General features: G+C 55.6%; 1 protein-coding gene across 3 annotated transcripts; it reads left to right on the top strand.

Moving 5' to 3' along the window:
* The first annotated feature begins 1,465 nt into the window (after positions 1 to 1,465).
* Positions 1,466 to 16,503, top strand: IFITM10 (interferon induced transmembrane protein 10). 3 transcript variants are annotated; one of them, XM_060302761.1, is made up of 3 exons: positions 1,466 to 1,656; positions 3,179 to 3,631; positions 15,893 to 16,503. In XM_060302761.1, the coding sequence occupies exons 1-3, from the start codon at positions 1,642 to 1,644 to the stop codon at positions 16,040 to 16,042; spliced, it is 618 nt and encodes a 205-aa protein (XP_060158744.1). In that variant the 5' UTR covers positions 1,466 to 1,641; the 3' UTR covers positions 16,043 to 16,503. The 3 variants fall into 3 exon arrangements, with proteins under 3 accessions (XP_060158744.1, XP_060158743.1, XP_060158742.1); XM_060302760.1 differs by lacking the exon at positions 1,466 to 1,656 and adding an exon at positions 2,376 to 2,669; XM_060302759.1 differs by lacking the exon at positions 1,466 to 1,656 and adding an exon at positions 2,409 to 2,675.
* Positions 16,504 to 17,488: the final 985 nt, after the last annotated feature.

Raw genomic sequence — 17,488 nt, 5'->3', positions numbered from 1 at the left:
CCGGTGTTCTCTGCACCTGAAACTCGAGCTGGGAGCTGGCAGAGCTCTGCAGGGCTGTAGGACAGGGCTGCCAGGGAGGACGCACCCCTCCCCTCACCCCCTGCCCGTTGACCGTCCCGGGCCTGCTCTCCACTCTGTCCCCCTCAGCCTCCCACCACCCGAGGCCAGCAGGGGCTCACCGACTCACGGGCCCCTGCTCCACCCGCCCTGCTCACCGCGACCCTCGGCTGGAGGGTCCTCCCTTCTGGAACACGGGGACGAGCGTGGCGGGACGCCCCAGACCCCTGGACACTGTGTGGGTTAGTGCAGGCCGAGCCCCCAGCCCCTAGCCCAGACCATCAGGGCGTTGATGTCCTGCCCAGAGCCGGGCCAGTGCAGCCGCCCTGCGCTGCCCCCCGGAGGACCCATTCAGCCGGCCGGGATTCTCCGGACCCTGCAGTTTGACTCTGGGCTCAGACCCACCTTCTGTGACCCGATCCTGAGCCTGGAGTCTCTGTCTAGGGAAGGAGAGTGACAACAGGGACCTCTTCGCGCTGGGCCTGATGGACACGATGAGGACCCCAGCACAGGGCCTGGCGTTCGGACGCTCCAAACACTGGCTCTCGTCCGGTGGGCGCTTCCCGCCTGGAGGACACCCAGCCTCGGGCTGAGCTCTCCGGAGCCCACCTGAGTCCGGCCCCTTCCCAGCGGCCTGCAGCAGGCTCCTGTGGGCCAGGCGCCCTCTCCTGCTGCCTGAGGGCCAGCTGGACGCGGGGGCAGACCAGCCCGTGGGCCGCTTACAGCAGCCTGTACAGCCCTGGGCAGCGCCTGGCCCAGGGGACACCAGGTGGCCTAGTTCACAGGCCACTCACAAGCCTGGGAGGGCCCCTTAGGTCAGACTCAGCCCGACCGAGGTCTGGTGCCCGCAGGCCAGGCCCTTGGGAAAGGGGCAGTGGGGTTTGGATGAGGGAGACTGAGCCCCGGTTCCCCGCAGTCCCCATCTGCCCTGAGAGACCTGTGGGCCCTGGGCCTGGGCCCCGCTGCGGGCGTGGTCAGGGCGGGCCGGCTTTGCTTGGGAACACCGCCTGCTTGATGACGGTTTTATCCACATCCTTAAAGCCAGCTCTTGTGCTGCGGGGTTCCTGACCAGCCCCGAAAGAGGCTGTACCGGGGTCAGCCAGGGGGTGGGGGCGGGCAGGGGAGGGGCCTGGACTCCAAGGAGACCGGTGTCACAGGGGCTTGGAGAGGGACACCTGGTCCCAGGGGCAAAGGGTTCCAACAGGTGACGGGTCACAGTCTTCAAGACTGGCCTTTGGCGGGCAGTCACGTTATCGAGCGTGGAGCTCAGGGGCTCTGAGCTGGGCGCCCGTGAGTCCGATTTGGGGAAAATATGGGGGCAGGAACTCCAACGGGGGTGGGCTCAGGAAGGACAGGGCTGTGAGGGCGGCCTGGGGGCGGGGCCTCAGCCAGGGATGGGATTGCGCAGAGCTGGGCACTCCGGTGGGGGCCTGGGGAGGTGCACCCTGCTCAGGGAGAGACTGCAGCTGTGGTCTGGGGGCTGGGAGGGGCCAGAGACTCAAGGAGGACAGAGGCCCTGGAGGGGGCTTGGATAGGGTCTAGGGTCGTGCGGGGACAGGAGAGCAGACAGGGACCGGGCTAGGCATGAGGACCCGCTTGGTGAGGACAGGCTGGAGGCACCTGGGCTCTGTGGGTGGAGGGGCTTGGGGAGGCCCAGACACCCACCGGGCCTGGCACTGCGGGGTGGGTGGAGGGCCAGGACTGAGGTGCGGACAGAGCCGGGGGGAGCAGGAAACTCAACAGGCGGAGAAGGGGAAGCACCCAAGGGGGAAGGGGCTCTGACACGGTCCTGGGAGCTGCGGGGGGAGCGGAGGGGGAGCACAGAAGGAGGAAGGGGCTCTCCCCTGGGGAGACAGATGCGAAGACTCAGCGAGGGGCTGGGGGCTCAGCAAGAGGGAGGGCGCAGGGGGCGGTGTCCAGGAGACGCGGGTGGCGCGGGCACCGGGGTCTGGCGCTGCAGCGGAACCCGTGCCTGGTCTGGCTCTGCCACCCCGAGGGTCGCCGCTTCCGGCCGGCGCCCGCTGCCCCCACCCAGCCGGCGGGAGGGGGCGGGGAGGTGGCTGCGCCTGCCGCCGCCGCCGCCAACGTGAGTCAGGCTTGGGCTGCAGCCGGCGGCCGGCCTGGCGCTGCGGAGGCAGCGCCGCCACCCCGCGCCCCTCCCCACCGCCACCCCGCGCGCTTCCCGCGCCGAGGTCGGGCCGCTGGGACGCGGAGCGGCGGGACAGCCAGACACCCGCGGGACGGCGGAAGGACGCGCGGAGCGCGGCGCTGGGTCGGGCCAGGCCGCCGAGGATTCGCCAGTAGGTGAGGGCGCGCCGTCCGGGCGGCTGCGGCAGACCCGGGTCAGGCTGGGGGCCTGCGGGGCCGCGGGGCCTCGGCTGCGGACCCTCGGGGCGGCGCGGGGCGCGGGTGCCTCGTCGGAGAGTGTTCGTTTCGCAGAGTGTCATTGTGCGTCCGTTCCCGGCACGGGGCGAGTGGCCCGCGGCGAGTGCGCGCTCTTGGGGTCCGGGCGCCGCTCGGGGCCGGGGTGTGAGGGGGCGATGCGCGCGGGTTCGGAGACCCAGCGGCCGCCGTGTTCATCCTCGGGGGATCGTGTCGGGGCCTGTGTCGCGGTGTGTGTGAGTGTCACAGTGCGGGGTTGTTTACCTGGCGGCGTCTCTGAGCGCTCGGCGTGTGCCGGGGTCTGGGGAGCCGGGTGGTGGTGTTGGCGTTTGTGTCCGGTGTGACAGCGGGAGCCAGCGCGCAGGTGCTCCGGGGAGCTCTCCTCCTTCCGCCAAAGAGTGACTGAGGCTGTGTCATTGTGGGTCTGCGTGCCCTGTGTGTGCCGGGCTGTCTGGGGGTGCTGGTTGCTCTGTTTACCGCAAGAGTGTGCCAGTCGGGATGCTGGGGGGAGCGCTGCTGTTGTGTGTCAGTGGGTGACTGTTTGTGCGCAGATGGCGAAGTGACGAAAAGCCCCCGACGTCCCTGCCAAGGCTGCTGTGAGGGCTTCGGCATCTGCGGCGGGTGGGGATTGTCCTGGGGGGCTGTTTATGGGGCCAAAGGGGAGACACCGCAGGGTGCCAGGGTGAGCCCAATAGGGTGGTCCGGACCCGGCTCATCCTTCCTCTCCCCCTCCCTGCAGGCCCAGGGCTCCAGCCAGTGCCCAGCCCCGCTGGGAGCCCCGGCCAGCACCACGGACGGCACCCAGGAAGCCCGAGTTCCCCTGGACGGGGCCTTCTGGATCCCGAGGCCCCCGGCGGGTTCGCCCAAGGGCTGCTTCGCCTGCGTGTCCAAGCCCCCCGCCCTGCAGGCTCCAGTGGCCCCCGGGCCTGAGCCCTCAGCCTCACCCCCCATGGCACCCACCCTGTTCCCCATGGAGTCTAAGAGCAGCAGGACAGACAGTGTGCGGGCCACCAGCGCCCCCCAGGCCTGCAAGCACCTCGCAGAGAAGAAGACCATGACGAACCCCACGGCGGTCATCGAGGTCTATCCCGACACCGCGGAGGTGAACGACTACTACCTGTGGTCCATCTTCAACTTCGTCTACCTCAACTTCTGCTGCCTGGGTTTCATCGCCCTGGCCTACTCCCTCAAAGTGAGCGGGGGGCGGGGATGGAGGAGGGGGGCAGGGGGAGCAGGAGACGTGGGTGCCGGCTGCATCGCTCTGCCCCCTCCCTCGCAGAGAAGCCCATGGGTGCAGCGGAGCGGCTGAGGGATAGAAGGATGGTGGGGGACCCAGCGAGACACGGATGGCAGCCAGCTCGGGGCTGGCAGGGAGAGCCAGCCCATCCTGACCTGAGCTGGGGAACCTTCCAGGGTGTCTTGTCGGGGCTCGGGGTCCTCAGGGCCAGGGTCTGTGCACAGCGAGTTTGGTCTGTGGGGTGGGGACCTGGGACTCGGTGTCCTGTCCCCTGGGCGGGGGACGTGGGAATTAGGCCTGGGTGAAGCTGTCCCTAGGCATAGGGATGGAGCCAGCAGGGAGATGAAGAGGCCTTGGAATCCTTCCCCTGTTGACAGGAGGAGGGGTGACGTCACTGCTGGAGACCTTCTTGTCCAAGCCCCTTGCAGGGAACCTGATGCCAGGCAGGCGCTCCGAGGGAGGCCGTGACAGACAGACGGGGGTGCTGACCCCCAGCCACTGCTCTGTCTCCCCTCACACACGGTTTCTAGACGGTCCGTCCCGGGGGAGGCTCTGTGGGAGCCAGGAGCCCGGGGGAGGGAGGTGTGAGGGTGTCCCATACACCCTGACTCCACGCCCTGAGTGTATACAGCTTCCAGAAGCCCCTTGCTGCTGTGAGAGGAGCTGGCTGGGCGCACAGCAGTGTCCCAGGCAGACAGGACCCCATCCCCCCCGGGGTGGGGGCAAAGTGGAGAGAAGTGGACTGAGATGACAGGAGGGGAGCTGTGATTGACTCGCACTTGGGGTCTTGGGGTCGGGAGATCCACGCGGATGTGTAAGGACCCAAGAGCCTGGGGCTGCTGGAGCCCAACCAGGAGGAAGGGAGGGGTAGACTCAGGGCCTCGCTCCCTTCCCGCCACCCCGGAAGGGCCTGGCTCACGTCTCGCCAGATCATCACTTTTCCCCAGCCCTGATCTGAGTGTCCAAGGCCAGGCGCATTTCACTGATTGCAGCTGCCCGGCGGGGCGGGGGCAGAACACGGGGCGGGGTGGGGGGGTTGCTGGAGGCCGAGGAGGGGCTGGGCCCGAGAGGCTAGCCTGGGGGAAGGTGCTGGGACTGCTCTGCCTCTGTGCGTCTCTGAGCACGGAGCCCCCTGCCCTGGCCTCACAAGCTCTGGCCACCTGGTCGTCTTGTCCTCCTGACTCATCATTGGCATCACGGTCACCCACCGCCTTCAAATCCAGGTCTGTGTACCCAGCCCTGGGCTCCACCACATGGACACCGTGTCCGTTGAGTGTGCGTGAGTGTGGGCACATGTGTGAGTGTGCACGAGTGTGTGCCTGCATATAGGTGTGAGCGTGTGTGCGTGTGTGCCTGCATATAGGTGTGAGCGTGTGTGTGTGTGTGTGTGCATGAGTTGTGTAGGCATGAGAGTGCATTTGTAAGTGTATGAGTGTGTCGGTGTGAGTGTGCACATGTGTGTAATTATGTGTGTGAGCATGCATGTAGGGGTGTGGGTGTGCCTGTGTATAATTGTGCATATTGTGTGCGCCGCATATAGGTGTCAGCATGCACGTGTGTAATTGTGTGGGAGTGTGAATGCATGGGTGTGCATATGAGTGTGTGGCACGTGTGTGCACGAGTGTGTGCCTGCATATAGGTGTGAGCATTTGTGTGTGTGTGCATGAACTGTGTAGGCATAAGAGTGCACTTGTAACTGTGTGAGTGTGTGTGGGTGAGTGTGCATGTGTGTATAATTGTGTGTGTGGGAGTAGGAAGGCATGAGTGTGCATATGTGTGTTGCATGTGTGTGCACGAGCATATGCCTGCATATGGGTGTGAGAATGCATTGTGGATGTGTGTGCATGTGTGTAATTGTGTGTATTGTGTGTGCGTGCAGGGGTCCCTGGGAATTGGGGGTGAAGCCCCCGGGCCAGCCTCAGCTCTGCCTCCCTGGGCCCTCTTGCCTGGCCCCACGAGTAGCCTGTGGACCTGGGGCCGGCTGCGTGTGCTCCTGTGGGCAGCTGGCTGGCACAGGGCAGGCCCATCTGCTGCGGGTTGTAGGTAGGTCACAGATTTCTGAATGGTTCAGGATCCGCTCTGCAGTGCGGGGTGGGAGTTGCTGCTTCTAGAGGCAGAAGGGGATTCACTGCGCCTGCACCCGGCTGCTCCCTCACATCCTTCCTGGGCGTTAGCGAGGGCAGAAAGGCTTGGGGCTTCCCTGGGAGGGGTGAGCAAGGCGAGCTGCCTCTGTCCCGGGCAGAGGGGAGGACAGACCTGGCTGGCACAGGCTCCCACGCCTGGGAATTCGTCCATCTGTCCGTCCAGCTGTCCGTCTCCTGGGCTGCTGCATCCTACATCGTTTGCAGCCGTCCCAGGCACTTCCAAGGGCACCTGATGGCCTTGGGGTCAGGAGGCCTCGGCTAACTCCCCGCGTGGCCTCTTAAAAGCAGTGATCTCGCTTCACTGAGCCTATTTCCTCATAGGTTCACAAAACACAGCAAAACAAAACAACATTCAAATAAGCTCAGAAGCAGGGCGGAGGCTGGCCTTCGGTGGGTGAGAAAGAAACGCTGTGTCCCTAGCTGTCCCCGTCTGTCCCCGCACGCCCCGCCCCCAGGGGCACCCTCGTGGGCTCGGCCTGGTGTCTGGGGATGGCTCAGACGCAGAAGGCCAGGTCTCCGTCCGTGCAGTCTGTACGAGGTGCTCACCATGGCCCCCGGCTCCCCTTTCTCGGCCTGGAGAAGTCCAGCCTCCTCATCTTGGCATTCAAGGCCCGGCATGACCCACTTTTAACCGCTTCCCTAAGCGAGCTCCCCGGGTGCGCCTGGCTGCCCCCAGCCTGGGGCCTTTGTGAGGCCCGGGTTGCCCCCACCCCCAAAGGCTCTGCTGCCTCCCTCTGGCCGAACCTTCCTCCCTATCAGAGAGCCCCACACTGACCACAGCTGCCCACCCCTGACCCAAGGCAGGGCTGACCAAGTTGGGGGGCAAAGGATGCTGGAGGGATGGGTGGATGGACAGAGGGTGTGTGGGAAGATGCATACGCACCAAACGGTTCAGGAGAAGAACACTTCACTCCCAGCTTGGGCGTGAGGTTGGGGTCAGCCCCGGACACTTCTGGGGGAGGCAGCATTTACCCGGGCCTTGAAGCGTGGGTGAGGGGACAGGAGTTCATAAACTAAGACACGAGGGTTGGGCAGTCGGGAGCAGCAGGGCCCCATCCTCTGTGGGGAGCAGAAGGTGATCCAGGAAAGGCAGACTGAGGCTGTGCAGTGAAAGACTTGGAGTTCCATGGGAAGGGTATGGGGGACACGGAAGGGAAAGGTGATCAGAGCTGTGAACTCTGCAGCCAGGGTGGAGGGAGGGGATGAGACAAGCCCAGAGGCAGGGAGGAGTGAGGGTCCGGTGTGGTGGTCCAGGCGAGAGGGCACATGGCTTGAACCAGGGCGGGGATGGTGGCGGAGAGGAGCAGCAGATTGCAATGAGGACACAGGCTGTGAGACTTCTCGGTGACAGGGCAGTCAGAAAGAATAGATTAGGGGGAAGGATACTGTGTTTCTGTTTATACATACTTGCCCACTCCCTCCTTTCTGACTATCACCCATCCATCCATCCATACATATGTACCTACGTCCATCCATCCATCCATCCATCCATCCATCATCCATCCATCCACCCACCCACCCACCCATCCACTCATCCTCACATCCATCCATCCACCCACCCACCCATCCACTCATCCTCACATCCATCCATCCACCCATCCTTTCATCTATCTGTGCTCACTAAATCCGTTGATTTCATTCGTCCATCCACCTACGTGCTAACACACCCATTTCCTCACCATGAATCTATTCATACTTTCGCCTATCTTTCCATTCATTTATTCACTTAACTTTTCTCCCACCCTCACTCCTGATCCCCTTTACTTTCTCAGTTCATCCCAGAATACTGTCCAACACACCAAGTCATTCATCCGTACCCAACACGTCCACCTACTCATTCGTCTTTCCACCCTCCCATGGGTCTTTTTATATATATCTTCTTCCTCCCTTCTTCCCTTCTCCCCTCTTCTTCCAATTATTTCCTCTCCAATGGTTCATCCATCTAACTGCCCACCTGCTCTGTTTATCCATTCTTCTATCTTCTCTCCCTCCTACCCACCTCTTCCACCTTCTGTGTGTACCGCATAGCCATACGCCCAGCGTTCATGGTGGCTCTGGTGTACAGCATAGGTTTGAGTCCTGGGACCTTAAGTTGGTATTACATCTATCCGCGCCTTATTTTCCTCCTCGTAAAAATGGGGTTGTACCTACCTCAGAGTGTTGTTGAGAGGATTAACTGAGTTAATGCCGTGTAACGCTGTTAGCATAGCGCCGTACCCATAGTCGTTTCTTTTATTATTTTTATTGTTCTTTCCTACATCCATCCTCCATGTCCATCCTTACCTCCCATTACTTCTACGCATCCACCTGCCCTGTGTATGACTTTACGCAGTCATCTGTCCATCAACACACATATCCGCCAACTTTATTTACACATCCCTCCTTTTCCCGTTGTACATCTGTCTAACCATCTTCCCACCTTCCATTTCCTGTTCCCTCCTTTCTTCCCTTACTCACTTTAATTACCCATCCATCAATTAATCTAGTGATTCAGGAAGATAATTCATCTCCTCTCTCTTCTTCTCAACTTTCTCATTCTTTTTCTCATTTACCCAACTGTCTATCTCCTACTCCATGTACCCCATATACCGTTTCCTCCTTGTATCCACTCATTCCTTCTTCCATCACTTTTACCCGTCAATGTACATTACTAATTAGTTCATCCAAGCTTCCATCCATTCATCCATACAGACACATCCTCACCTTTCCTTTTCCCTTTTTTCTTTTCTTCTACCTATTTGCTCACCCCACACATACTTCTAGCCTCCTATCAATTCCTCTATCCACACTGTAACCCAATTCCTTCAGCTATCCCCTCCCACACACCTATTCACTGAATCCATCTATCCATCTCTTTCTATCTAGTTTACCCACACACCTTTGTGGATTTGTTTAATCTCCTCTTTTCTTCCCTCCTGTCTTTCCTCCCCTACATCCATCCATCAGTTTCCCCTCCATCTGTATATTCATTGTCTTCCCTCACTTTGATTATCATGCCTGTCGCCTCTTCCTCTCCTTCCCTCCCTTCCTTGTATGTAACCATCATATCTATTCATTAAACTCTCTAGTCAATGACCTAGTCTTCAGTTCATTCAAACTTCCCAACATCCTTCCACTCTTCACGCATTTGTCTCACACGCAATTCTAATGCCTAGTCAGTGACAAGGAACACACGGCCCCTGCCCATGAGGTGCTTACATTCTGGTGGGGTGTCAGACAATAATAAAAGTAACACTTATGCATGTCAGATGGTGACGTCAGCTCTGAAGAGCACATGAAGCATGGTGAGGGAGATGTGCGCTGCTCTTTTATGTAGAGGCAAGGAAGGCCTCTTTGTTGAGATGCTATTTGAGTGTAAACCTGGATTAATTCACGCAGTAGCCATAAGTGCATCTTTTTGAGAAAGCATATTCCAGGAAAAGATCAGATATTGCAAAAGCCCTGCGGCAAAGTCAGGTTCAGGGACCAATGGGGCTAGAATGGGGGTGAGCATAGGAGATGGGTCCAGAGAGGTGGGGGAGGGGCCAGACCACGTACATCTTGTCTGCCACAGTTAGGATTTTGTTCTGCTTTAAGTGAAAACTTTGAGGAATGTTAAACGAAGAGTCAATATTATGTGACTTACTTTTTTTCTTCTTTTTTTTTGGCCATGCCATGTGGCACGCGGGATCTTAGTCCCCCGACCAGGGGTTGAACCCACGCCCGCTGCAGTGGAAGCATGGAGTCCTAACCATTGGACCTCCAGGGAAGTTCCCATGTGACTTAACGTTTTAAAAGATTGCTGTTGCTACTAGTGAAGAATCGGCTATAAAGATGCAAGGGGTTGGGGAGTTGGGAGCCAAACCGAAAGCGGTTCACTGAGTCGAGTCTTGGGTCAGAGGGTGGGAGTGGAGAGCTAAAACTGGTCCTAGATTTTGAAAGAAAAGTCAACAGAGTATCCTGATGGATTGGACATAAGGTGAGGGAAAATAGAGAAGATCCAAAGATTACTCCAGGGATACTCATCTGCGCAGTTGAAAGAAGGGAGGTGGCATTTATAGGTGAGGAAGGAGGCTGCAGGAGGGGCGGGTTTGTGAGGAAAAGACCCTCACTCGCCTTGTCCACCCACCAGTGCATGCACTCATGGTTCCACCCTTTCAGCTACCCGCCCATCCACTTTGTCTCCAAAACTTCATCTGTTCATCTTCTTTCTTCCGGAATTTCACTTCCTTACTGTCAGCCGTCCCTTTATTCACTCTTTCACTTATTTACTAAATTCATGTTTCTACTCGTTTCATCATCTGTCTTTTTTTTTTCTTTCTTTCTTTTGCGTTACGCGGGCCTCTCACTGATGTGGCCTCTCCCATTGCGGCGCAGGCTCAGCGACCATGGCTCACGGGCCCAGCCGCTCCGAGGCACGTGGGATCTTCCCAGACCGGGACACGAACCCGTGTCCCCTGCATCGGCAGGTGGACTCTCAACCACTGCGCCACCAGGGAAACCCCTATCTGTCTTTTTTTTTTCTTCCTCTCCTTCCACGGTTTATCCACCAACCTCATCCATTACTCTGTTCATCTATCCATCCACCCAGCTCTCCATCTAGTCTTTTTTTCTCCCTGGATTCATCTGTTTCCCCCCTTTTACTCATTCATAGTAATAGCAATAGTAACAACAAGCCAGCAAATAACAATAAAACAACAATTAATTATTGAGCTCTTAATTAATTAATTATTGAGTATATTCTAGGCACCTTTCTAAGAACTTCTAATTATTTAATTAGATGTAGCATTTTATTTAATGATAACAAAACCCTATGAATAGGTGCAATTAATATCCTGGTTTTACAGATGAGGAAACGGAGGCACAGTGACACAAAGTAACTGCCTTGAGGTCAGCATCAGGTTCCTTTCTCGGACCCTTTTTGAATCACTGCACTCTTCTTCCTGTGGTCATCACCCTCTGTCCATTCATCCTCTCACCTCTTCCTCTCTCTGTCCATTTTCCTGCACTTTCTGTCCATCTCGGTTTATTCATTCATCCACCCAACCATACAGGCTTCCTTTGCACTATTCTCCATTCTTCTGCCAACTCCTATCTATATAGCTAATCAATCATTCATTAAAACTTCTATTCATCAGCCCTTCTCTCTTTCCTTTCTCCTTCTCACAACCATGTATCCACCCACCCACCATCCAGCCAGCCATCCGTCAACCATCATTTCCGTCTCTCCATCTTTTCCTTTCATTTATTCCTGCTTCCCCTTCATTCACCTCTAAATTAAGTTGCCCATTCATCCATGTATATATTATCCCTCCCTTTCTTCCCTCTACCCATTCTTCCAATTATTTATTATATCCATTCGTGTAATCAGGTGTTGAGCTGGTATCCATTCATCTATACACCCATCGACCCATCCTCCCTCCCTTTCCTTCACACACTATCAATCTATCATCCCATGAAGATACACCTTCATAAAAGAATTGTCCATCCATTGATCCGTCTGCACATCCTCCCATTTTTCTTCCTTTCCTTTCTTTGACTGACTCACCCAACTATCCAACCATCAGTCTGTTCACTCACCTGTCTTCCTCCTTTTCCTTTCTTTCCACCCAACATCACCCATCCACCTCTTCACCCACCTGCCCTGCATCCATTTATCCATTCCATTCCTCCATGTTTACTCCTCCTCCTTTCACGTCATTTCACCCCCACCTACCATCCTTTCCTTCCCTTTGCCTTCCTTCTGCTTTTTAGACTGCCCTTCTCAGCCTCCTTTCCTGGATATCTCTTGCTTCCCAGATCTTTCAACGTTGGGATGCTCTGGGGCTCAGTCCCTGGTCCTCTTCATCTCTTGCCTACACTCTCTCCCTTGGTGCTCTCACCCAGCCTCATGGCTCCAAGTAGCGTCTTTATGCTCATATGCTCATCCAATTTGTATCTCTGCCCTAGACCTCATCCCTGAACTCTAGACTCGCAGAAAACCTACCTGCTCAAAATGTCCAGCTCTACGTCTAGAAGACATTTCTAGCTAAACATGTCAGAAACCCAACTACTGAACCATGCACAAACTTACTCCCCCTGGAGTCTCCTACAGCTCCCTGATTTCAGTAGATCAAATGAAAAAGCCTTGAAGTCATCTCAAATTCCTTTCTTTTTTTCTCACACTCCACATCTGATCCCAGTAAATACTGTCAGCTCTATCTTCAAAATAGATCCAGAAAAAGGTCAGTTCCTACCACCTTCACGCCCACTGCCCTGATGCAACCCACCCTGACCACTCACCTGGACTGTCAGCCTCTTCTTTACTTTGTCCAGCCTCTGCCCCTTCCACCTATTCTCTACACAGCATCCAGAATTACCAGGTTAAAACACGCCGGAGCCTCTGCTCTTGTATTTTCTGCTAAAAAGCGCCTACAAAGTCCCACGCAACCTGCTTCTTGCCTATTTCCTCTCTGACCGTAAGTCGCACTCCCCTTCCCCTCTGGGTTCTGCTCTCCCCACACTGGCCTCTGGTTATTCCTCAGAACACAGGTTCATCCCCACCTCAGAGCTGCGTGCTCTGAGACGTGCTCTCCCTGCAGATAAACACATGACCGAGTCTGTCACACTCTTCCGGGCTTTACGCAAATGTCCGTGTGCTCCATGTGTTCCCTCCTGAGCACCCAGCTAGAGCCATACCTCCCACCATGCTCCCCGCTCTGCGTCCTCCTCAGCTTTCTTTTTAGCCATTTAACACCCTATACATTTTACTTACGTATTGCGTTTACTTTCCATGTCCTCTCCCTTAAACGTGTCCTTAAATGTAAGCTCCATGAGGACAGGGGACTTTGTTTTTTTCCCTGCTGTATACTTGGGACCTAGAAGAGCAACTACTCAGAGCAGGCACTGAATATTGCTTGACTGGGTTAATGAACCTATTCACCTGCCCTGCCTTGGTCTATACTATAATCTACCCAACGACCCTCCCTCCTCCCCAGCTATCTACCCATCCCATTCACCCAGCACACATTCGTATATCCATCTATCCTCCATTCCATCCATTTGACACACTTTTATGCGTCCCTACACGCACCTTTCCCACCGCCTCGGTGCACATGCACGCGTCCATCTTACCCGCCTATCCCAACGATTCAGCATTTATCTCTAAACCCATCGAGCCACCTGTCCTACCCATCCAACACATACTCATGTATCCATCTAGCCACCTGTCCAGGTTATCCAGCGTATATTCATAAATTCAGCTACCAGCCTGTCCCGCCCATCCAGTATACCTTCCTGTGACCACCTAGGTACCTGTTCCCATCATGCAATGTAATTTCGTATATCCATCTGTCTACCTGTCCTGCCCACCTGGCATACCTTCATGTGTCCATCTAGCCTGCTCCATCCACCCATTCTCAGATATTGATCTACTTGCCTGGCCTGCCTGTGGAGCACGTTTCACGTATCCATCTGTGTACCAGTCCTTCGCTTCTGGCAAACACCCGTGTATCCATCCAACCATCCCTTCCATCCAGCATCCACTCCTATGTCCGTATCTCTGTGTGTCCCATGCATCCAGCACGGGACGTTCATATCTCCCTCCTTCTCATCACCCACCTGCCTTCCCATCATCAAATCACCTGTCCAGTTCTCCTCTTCCCTGATCTCCTTTACAACTGAATGGATGGGTTACTCAGCCATCCACTTCCAACATCCATCTCTATCCTTCCTTTCCTCATTCCAATATCCAACAAGGGAGTCATGACCAATTGTTTATTTTTAAATAAATCAGCCTTGTTTCAACATGAGGAAAAAAAATCAATGAATATAATTTACTAGTTAATGAATTAGAGAAAAAATATGTTTATCTCATGGGGATTTTTAAAAATACAGCAACCTACCTCTAATAATACAATGAACATCATTCTCAGTTGTGAGCTTTACAATTAAGACTGAGAGTAGGATGCCTGTTACATCATCGCTAGTCAGCATCGTTCCGAAGCCTTCGCTTCCATTATATAAGAGCTTGCTTTGGACCAGACACTATGCTAATGCTTTGTGTCCACCAACTCGTTAATTCCTTTCAACAACCCTATGCCGTAGGTGCTATTGTTATCTCCCTGTTACAGATGAGAATACCTGCTAAGGTTATGCAGTGATGGGCAAAACTGGGATTCAAATCCAGGCATCTGTACTCTTAACCACTGTGCTACAGAGGCTAAGAATAAAGACCTGAAGGAAGAACTAGAACTGTTATTTACAGGAGATGTGATTCATTACATAGAAAACTTGGTCTGTTATCATAATTAATACGATAGTTTAGCTGGGTACAAAATCAATCTATAGAAGTTGAACTTTTATACACCAGCAAAAATCAGTTAGCAATGCAATCTGAGACGTCAGTTACAATATGACAACCAAAATAAACAGACTAAGTCTAATAAAAGATGCAATAGCTCTTTCTTCTGGAGAGAATTATGAAATTTTATTTTAATGACGACGTCCAATAAGACCTAAATAAGTGGGTGATACATCATGTTCTCACAACGGAAGATAAAACTCAGTGAAGATGTGGGCTCTCTCCAAAATCACTAGAATAAAAGTTCCACAAGGGCATAGACTTTTCTTCTTTTCTCCTTCCCTTCCCTAGTTCCTCAAGGCCAGCTTCTTTTCCTCCCTCTACCTCTCCATTCTGTACAATCTGCCTTAAGTCACCCAATCTTCCACCCCTTCCCCAGTCCCTCCAACTTGTCCCCCAGCTCCACTCCACTCCATCTCCTCCTTCCCTTCCTCAGCCCCTCCATCCACTGCCAGACAGTCACTTCTGTCTTCTTTCTTCTCTCCTCTCCCTCTGTTCCTTCCACCATTCGCCTCATCCATCCATCCACCCAGCCACACTCCCACACCATCTGTGTCCCCACCACGTTAACTACCCATCTATTCTCCCGTCCATCTGCGTAACCCACCCTCCGGGCAGCCAGACATCAGTGTCCTCTATCTGCCCAACCCAGCCCCCTGCCTTTTGTCCACACATCCATCCGTACATCCATTTACCCACCAATCTGCTGATGCAGAGACTTTCTCTCCCCGCCTCTTTCATCTCTCGGCTTCCTCTTTCTCCTCCTCCTCCCAGGCTTTGCTCTCTGCTTGCAGCATGCTCAGACCTGCTCTTCTCTGGACTCTGTGGAGGGAGAGGGGACTCCTCAGACCTAGCCTGGGTCAGGGGACATGCTCCCCAGGGACACCTCTTCACAGCCAGAGGATCTTGGAAATGGGTCCACCGCTGTCCACCATCTCCCCAGGACTTACTGGGCTCCAACCGCTCCCTTCACTTTAATATCCCGTTGCAGGGACCCCAGGGCTGCCTCCCGTCCAAGCACAGTGTGTATTCTCAGGGAATCCCAGGCAATTTTACATGAGGTGGGACCAATCAGATTAGGACACACGTGTATTGCCCCATCGTCCAATCACGTAACTCTCTGAGACCGGCTTCCTCTTTTATTTTATTTATTTATTTTCCCAGCGTTATTGAGATATAATCAACCTACAACATTGTATATGCTTAAGGTGTACCAGAAATGATTTCCACAGTGGGGTTAGTTAATACTCATCATCTTATATAGTTATCTTTTTTTTTTTTTTTTTGGTGGTAAGAACACCGAAGATGCACTATCTTAGCAACTTTCAAGTACATAATACAGTATTAACGATCCATTTTACTTTATATAGTTTTAGATTTATAGAAAGTTTGCAAAAAAAAAAAAAAGATACAAAGAATTCCTATATACCCTTCACCCAGACATCCCCATGTTAACAGTGTGCCATATTCACTCTTCTTCTCTCTCTCTCTAAATACATATTATTTATTTTGTAAACTGTTTGAAAGTACGTTTCCGACCCGATGCCCCATAATCCGGGGCACGTTTCCACCCAGCAGGACATCGTTGTGCAGCAGCCCCGCACGGTTGTCAGGACTCAGGAATCGGCCACTGACGCTGGCTTGGGGCTACAGTCTCAGGGGCCCTCTGCCCTTATGCCCTCGCGCTTGGCCCCTGCCTGTGTCCACCCCTCGGCGCCGGCTGCCGGTCTCACCTCCTCCTTCTGGCTTCAGGTTCGGGACAAGAAACTTCTCAACGACCTGAATGGGGCAGTGGAGGACGCCAAGACCGCTCGGCTGTTCAACATCACCAGCTCTGCCCTGGCTGCCTCCTGCATCATCCTCGTCTTCATCTTCCTGCGGTACCCGCTCACCGACTACTGAGGCCCCGACAGGCACCGCCAGCCTGGAGATGAAGCTCTGAGATGGGTTCATTTCGTGGCTGAGGAAAGCCGGATGCCCTGCGGTGGGGGCGGAGCCGGAGCCCCCCTGCAGCTGGGAACCCGGCAGCGAGGCAGGGGGACAGTGAGTTACGTGCCAACCCACGCTCTCTGCCTCCCGGCCCTCCTCCTGTTTCAGGGGGGCCCATGGGTTTCTTCCTGTGCTGCTGCACCTTGGCTTCCAGTGGCTGCCCTCCCTGCCTGCCTGTGCCCCCGCCCAGGCTCCTGGGGCCCCTCAGACCTGACACCCAGCAAGAAGGGCTTTTGTGGGAGCTTCCCAGGATCCGGTGGCCGCCAGCATCTGGGGACTGACTCTCTCCTCCCTGATGCCACCTCCTCCAAGCCGTGACCCTGCTCAGAGCTCTTGTATCTGTGAACTTCCAATAAAATACCTGCCCAGCTCTGGCCCAGCCTCCTGTCCCCCACTTGGGCAGGGCTCGGGGTGGAGGGCGTACGGGGGGCGGGACTTGGAGGCTTTGGGAAGCCCACTCAATCCCTGCCTGGGGATCCTGGGCCCCGAGTGCTGCATCCAGCTGGCTTTTCCAGGGGAAGTTCGCACCATAATCCAGGTGGTCTCTTCTGTTCACTGTGCATTACGGGACCGAGGGGGCTTTTGGTGAAGAGTGCCCCTAACACGAGTCCCCACGAGGATCAGGCAGCCTCCTTGGAGAGGAGGGAAGGGGGGCGGGCACCAGGAGGGCGCCCCAGGCGGCTGTGGCAGTGCCCTGGCCAATCCCAGTCTACCTTGGGGACCTGGGACCTGGGCAGCTTCCTCCGTTTCCTCATCCGCGAAGTAGGGGATGTGGCTTTCCCATGTCTCAGAGGCGCCATGAGGTTCACCAGAGGGGAAAACGAGGCATCCGCTGGAGGTTGCTGTTTCAGTATCAAGATGGGTGCAGGCGGCACGTGCGGGGAGCCAGGGCAGCGATGCTCCCACAGAGATGGGCTCTGCTCACAGCCCGGTAGGGTGCGTCAGCCTCTGAGAGCAAGTCTGAAGAGTCCTAGGACAGGAGAAGTGCAGGCCCCGTGGGACCTGACGGAGGAGGCCCGATTCAGCCCAGGAGCTGCAGAGAGGGCAGCAGGTGGAGGAACCCCAGAGCCAGCCGAGGCCTCACCATGAGGGATGCAGCCGGTCTAGGAAGCAGAGGAGGTTGTGTGCAGGCAGACCTCTTCCATCGCTGGGGCGATGGTTGTGGTCGTGTGGATGTGGGGGCAGGAGTTGGGGGCTCCCCTCGGACCTCCTGGGAGAGAGGGGCCCTCCCCTGGAGTCCTCTGGGAAGGCAAATCTTCGGGATGGGCCGTGGGTCTCTGGAGAGCTGTGGGCCAGCTGGGTTGGGTGGCTGCCCATCTAATGGCACAAGTGGTGGGCTCAGTGGCCTTCTCATGTGGC

The sequence above is a fragment of the Globicephala melas genome, chromosome 8 (assembly GCF_963455315.2).
Source record: "Globicephala melas chromosome 8, mGloMel1.2, whole genome shotgun sequence".
NCBI lineage: Eukaryota > Metazoa > Chordata > Mammalia > Artiodactyla > Delphinidae > Globicephala > Globicephala melas.
This window is presented reverse-complemented; position numbering and strand designations above follow the sequence as displayed.

Bases quoted from the DNA above. Each gene is read 5' to 3' on its own strand.
- IFITM10 (XM_060302759.1), top strand. From the start codon at position 2,598: ATGCGCGCGGGTTCGGAGACCCAGCGGCCGCCGTGTTCATCCTCGGGG. The intron at 2,676-3,178 runs GTGAGTGTCACA...CCCTCCCTGCAG, and splicing joins GGGCCTGTGTCGCGGTGTGT to GCCCAGGGCTCCAGCCAGTG. The intron at 3,632-15,892 runs GTGAGCGGGGGG...TTCTGGCTTCAG, and splicing joins CCCTGGCCTACTCCCTCAAA to GTTCGGGACAAGAAACTTCT.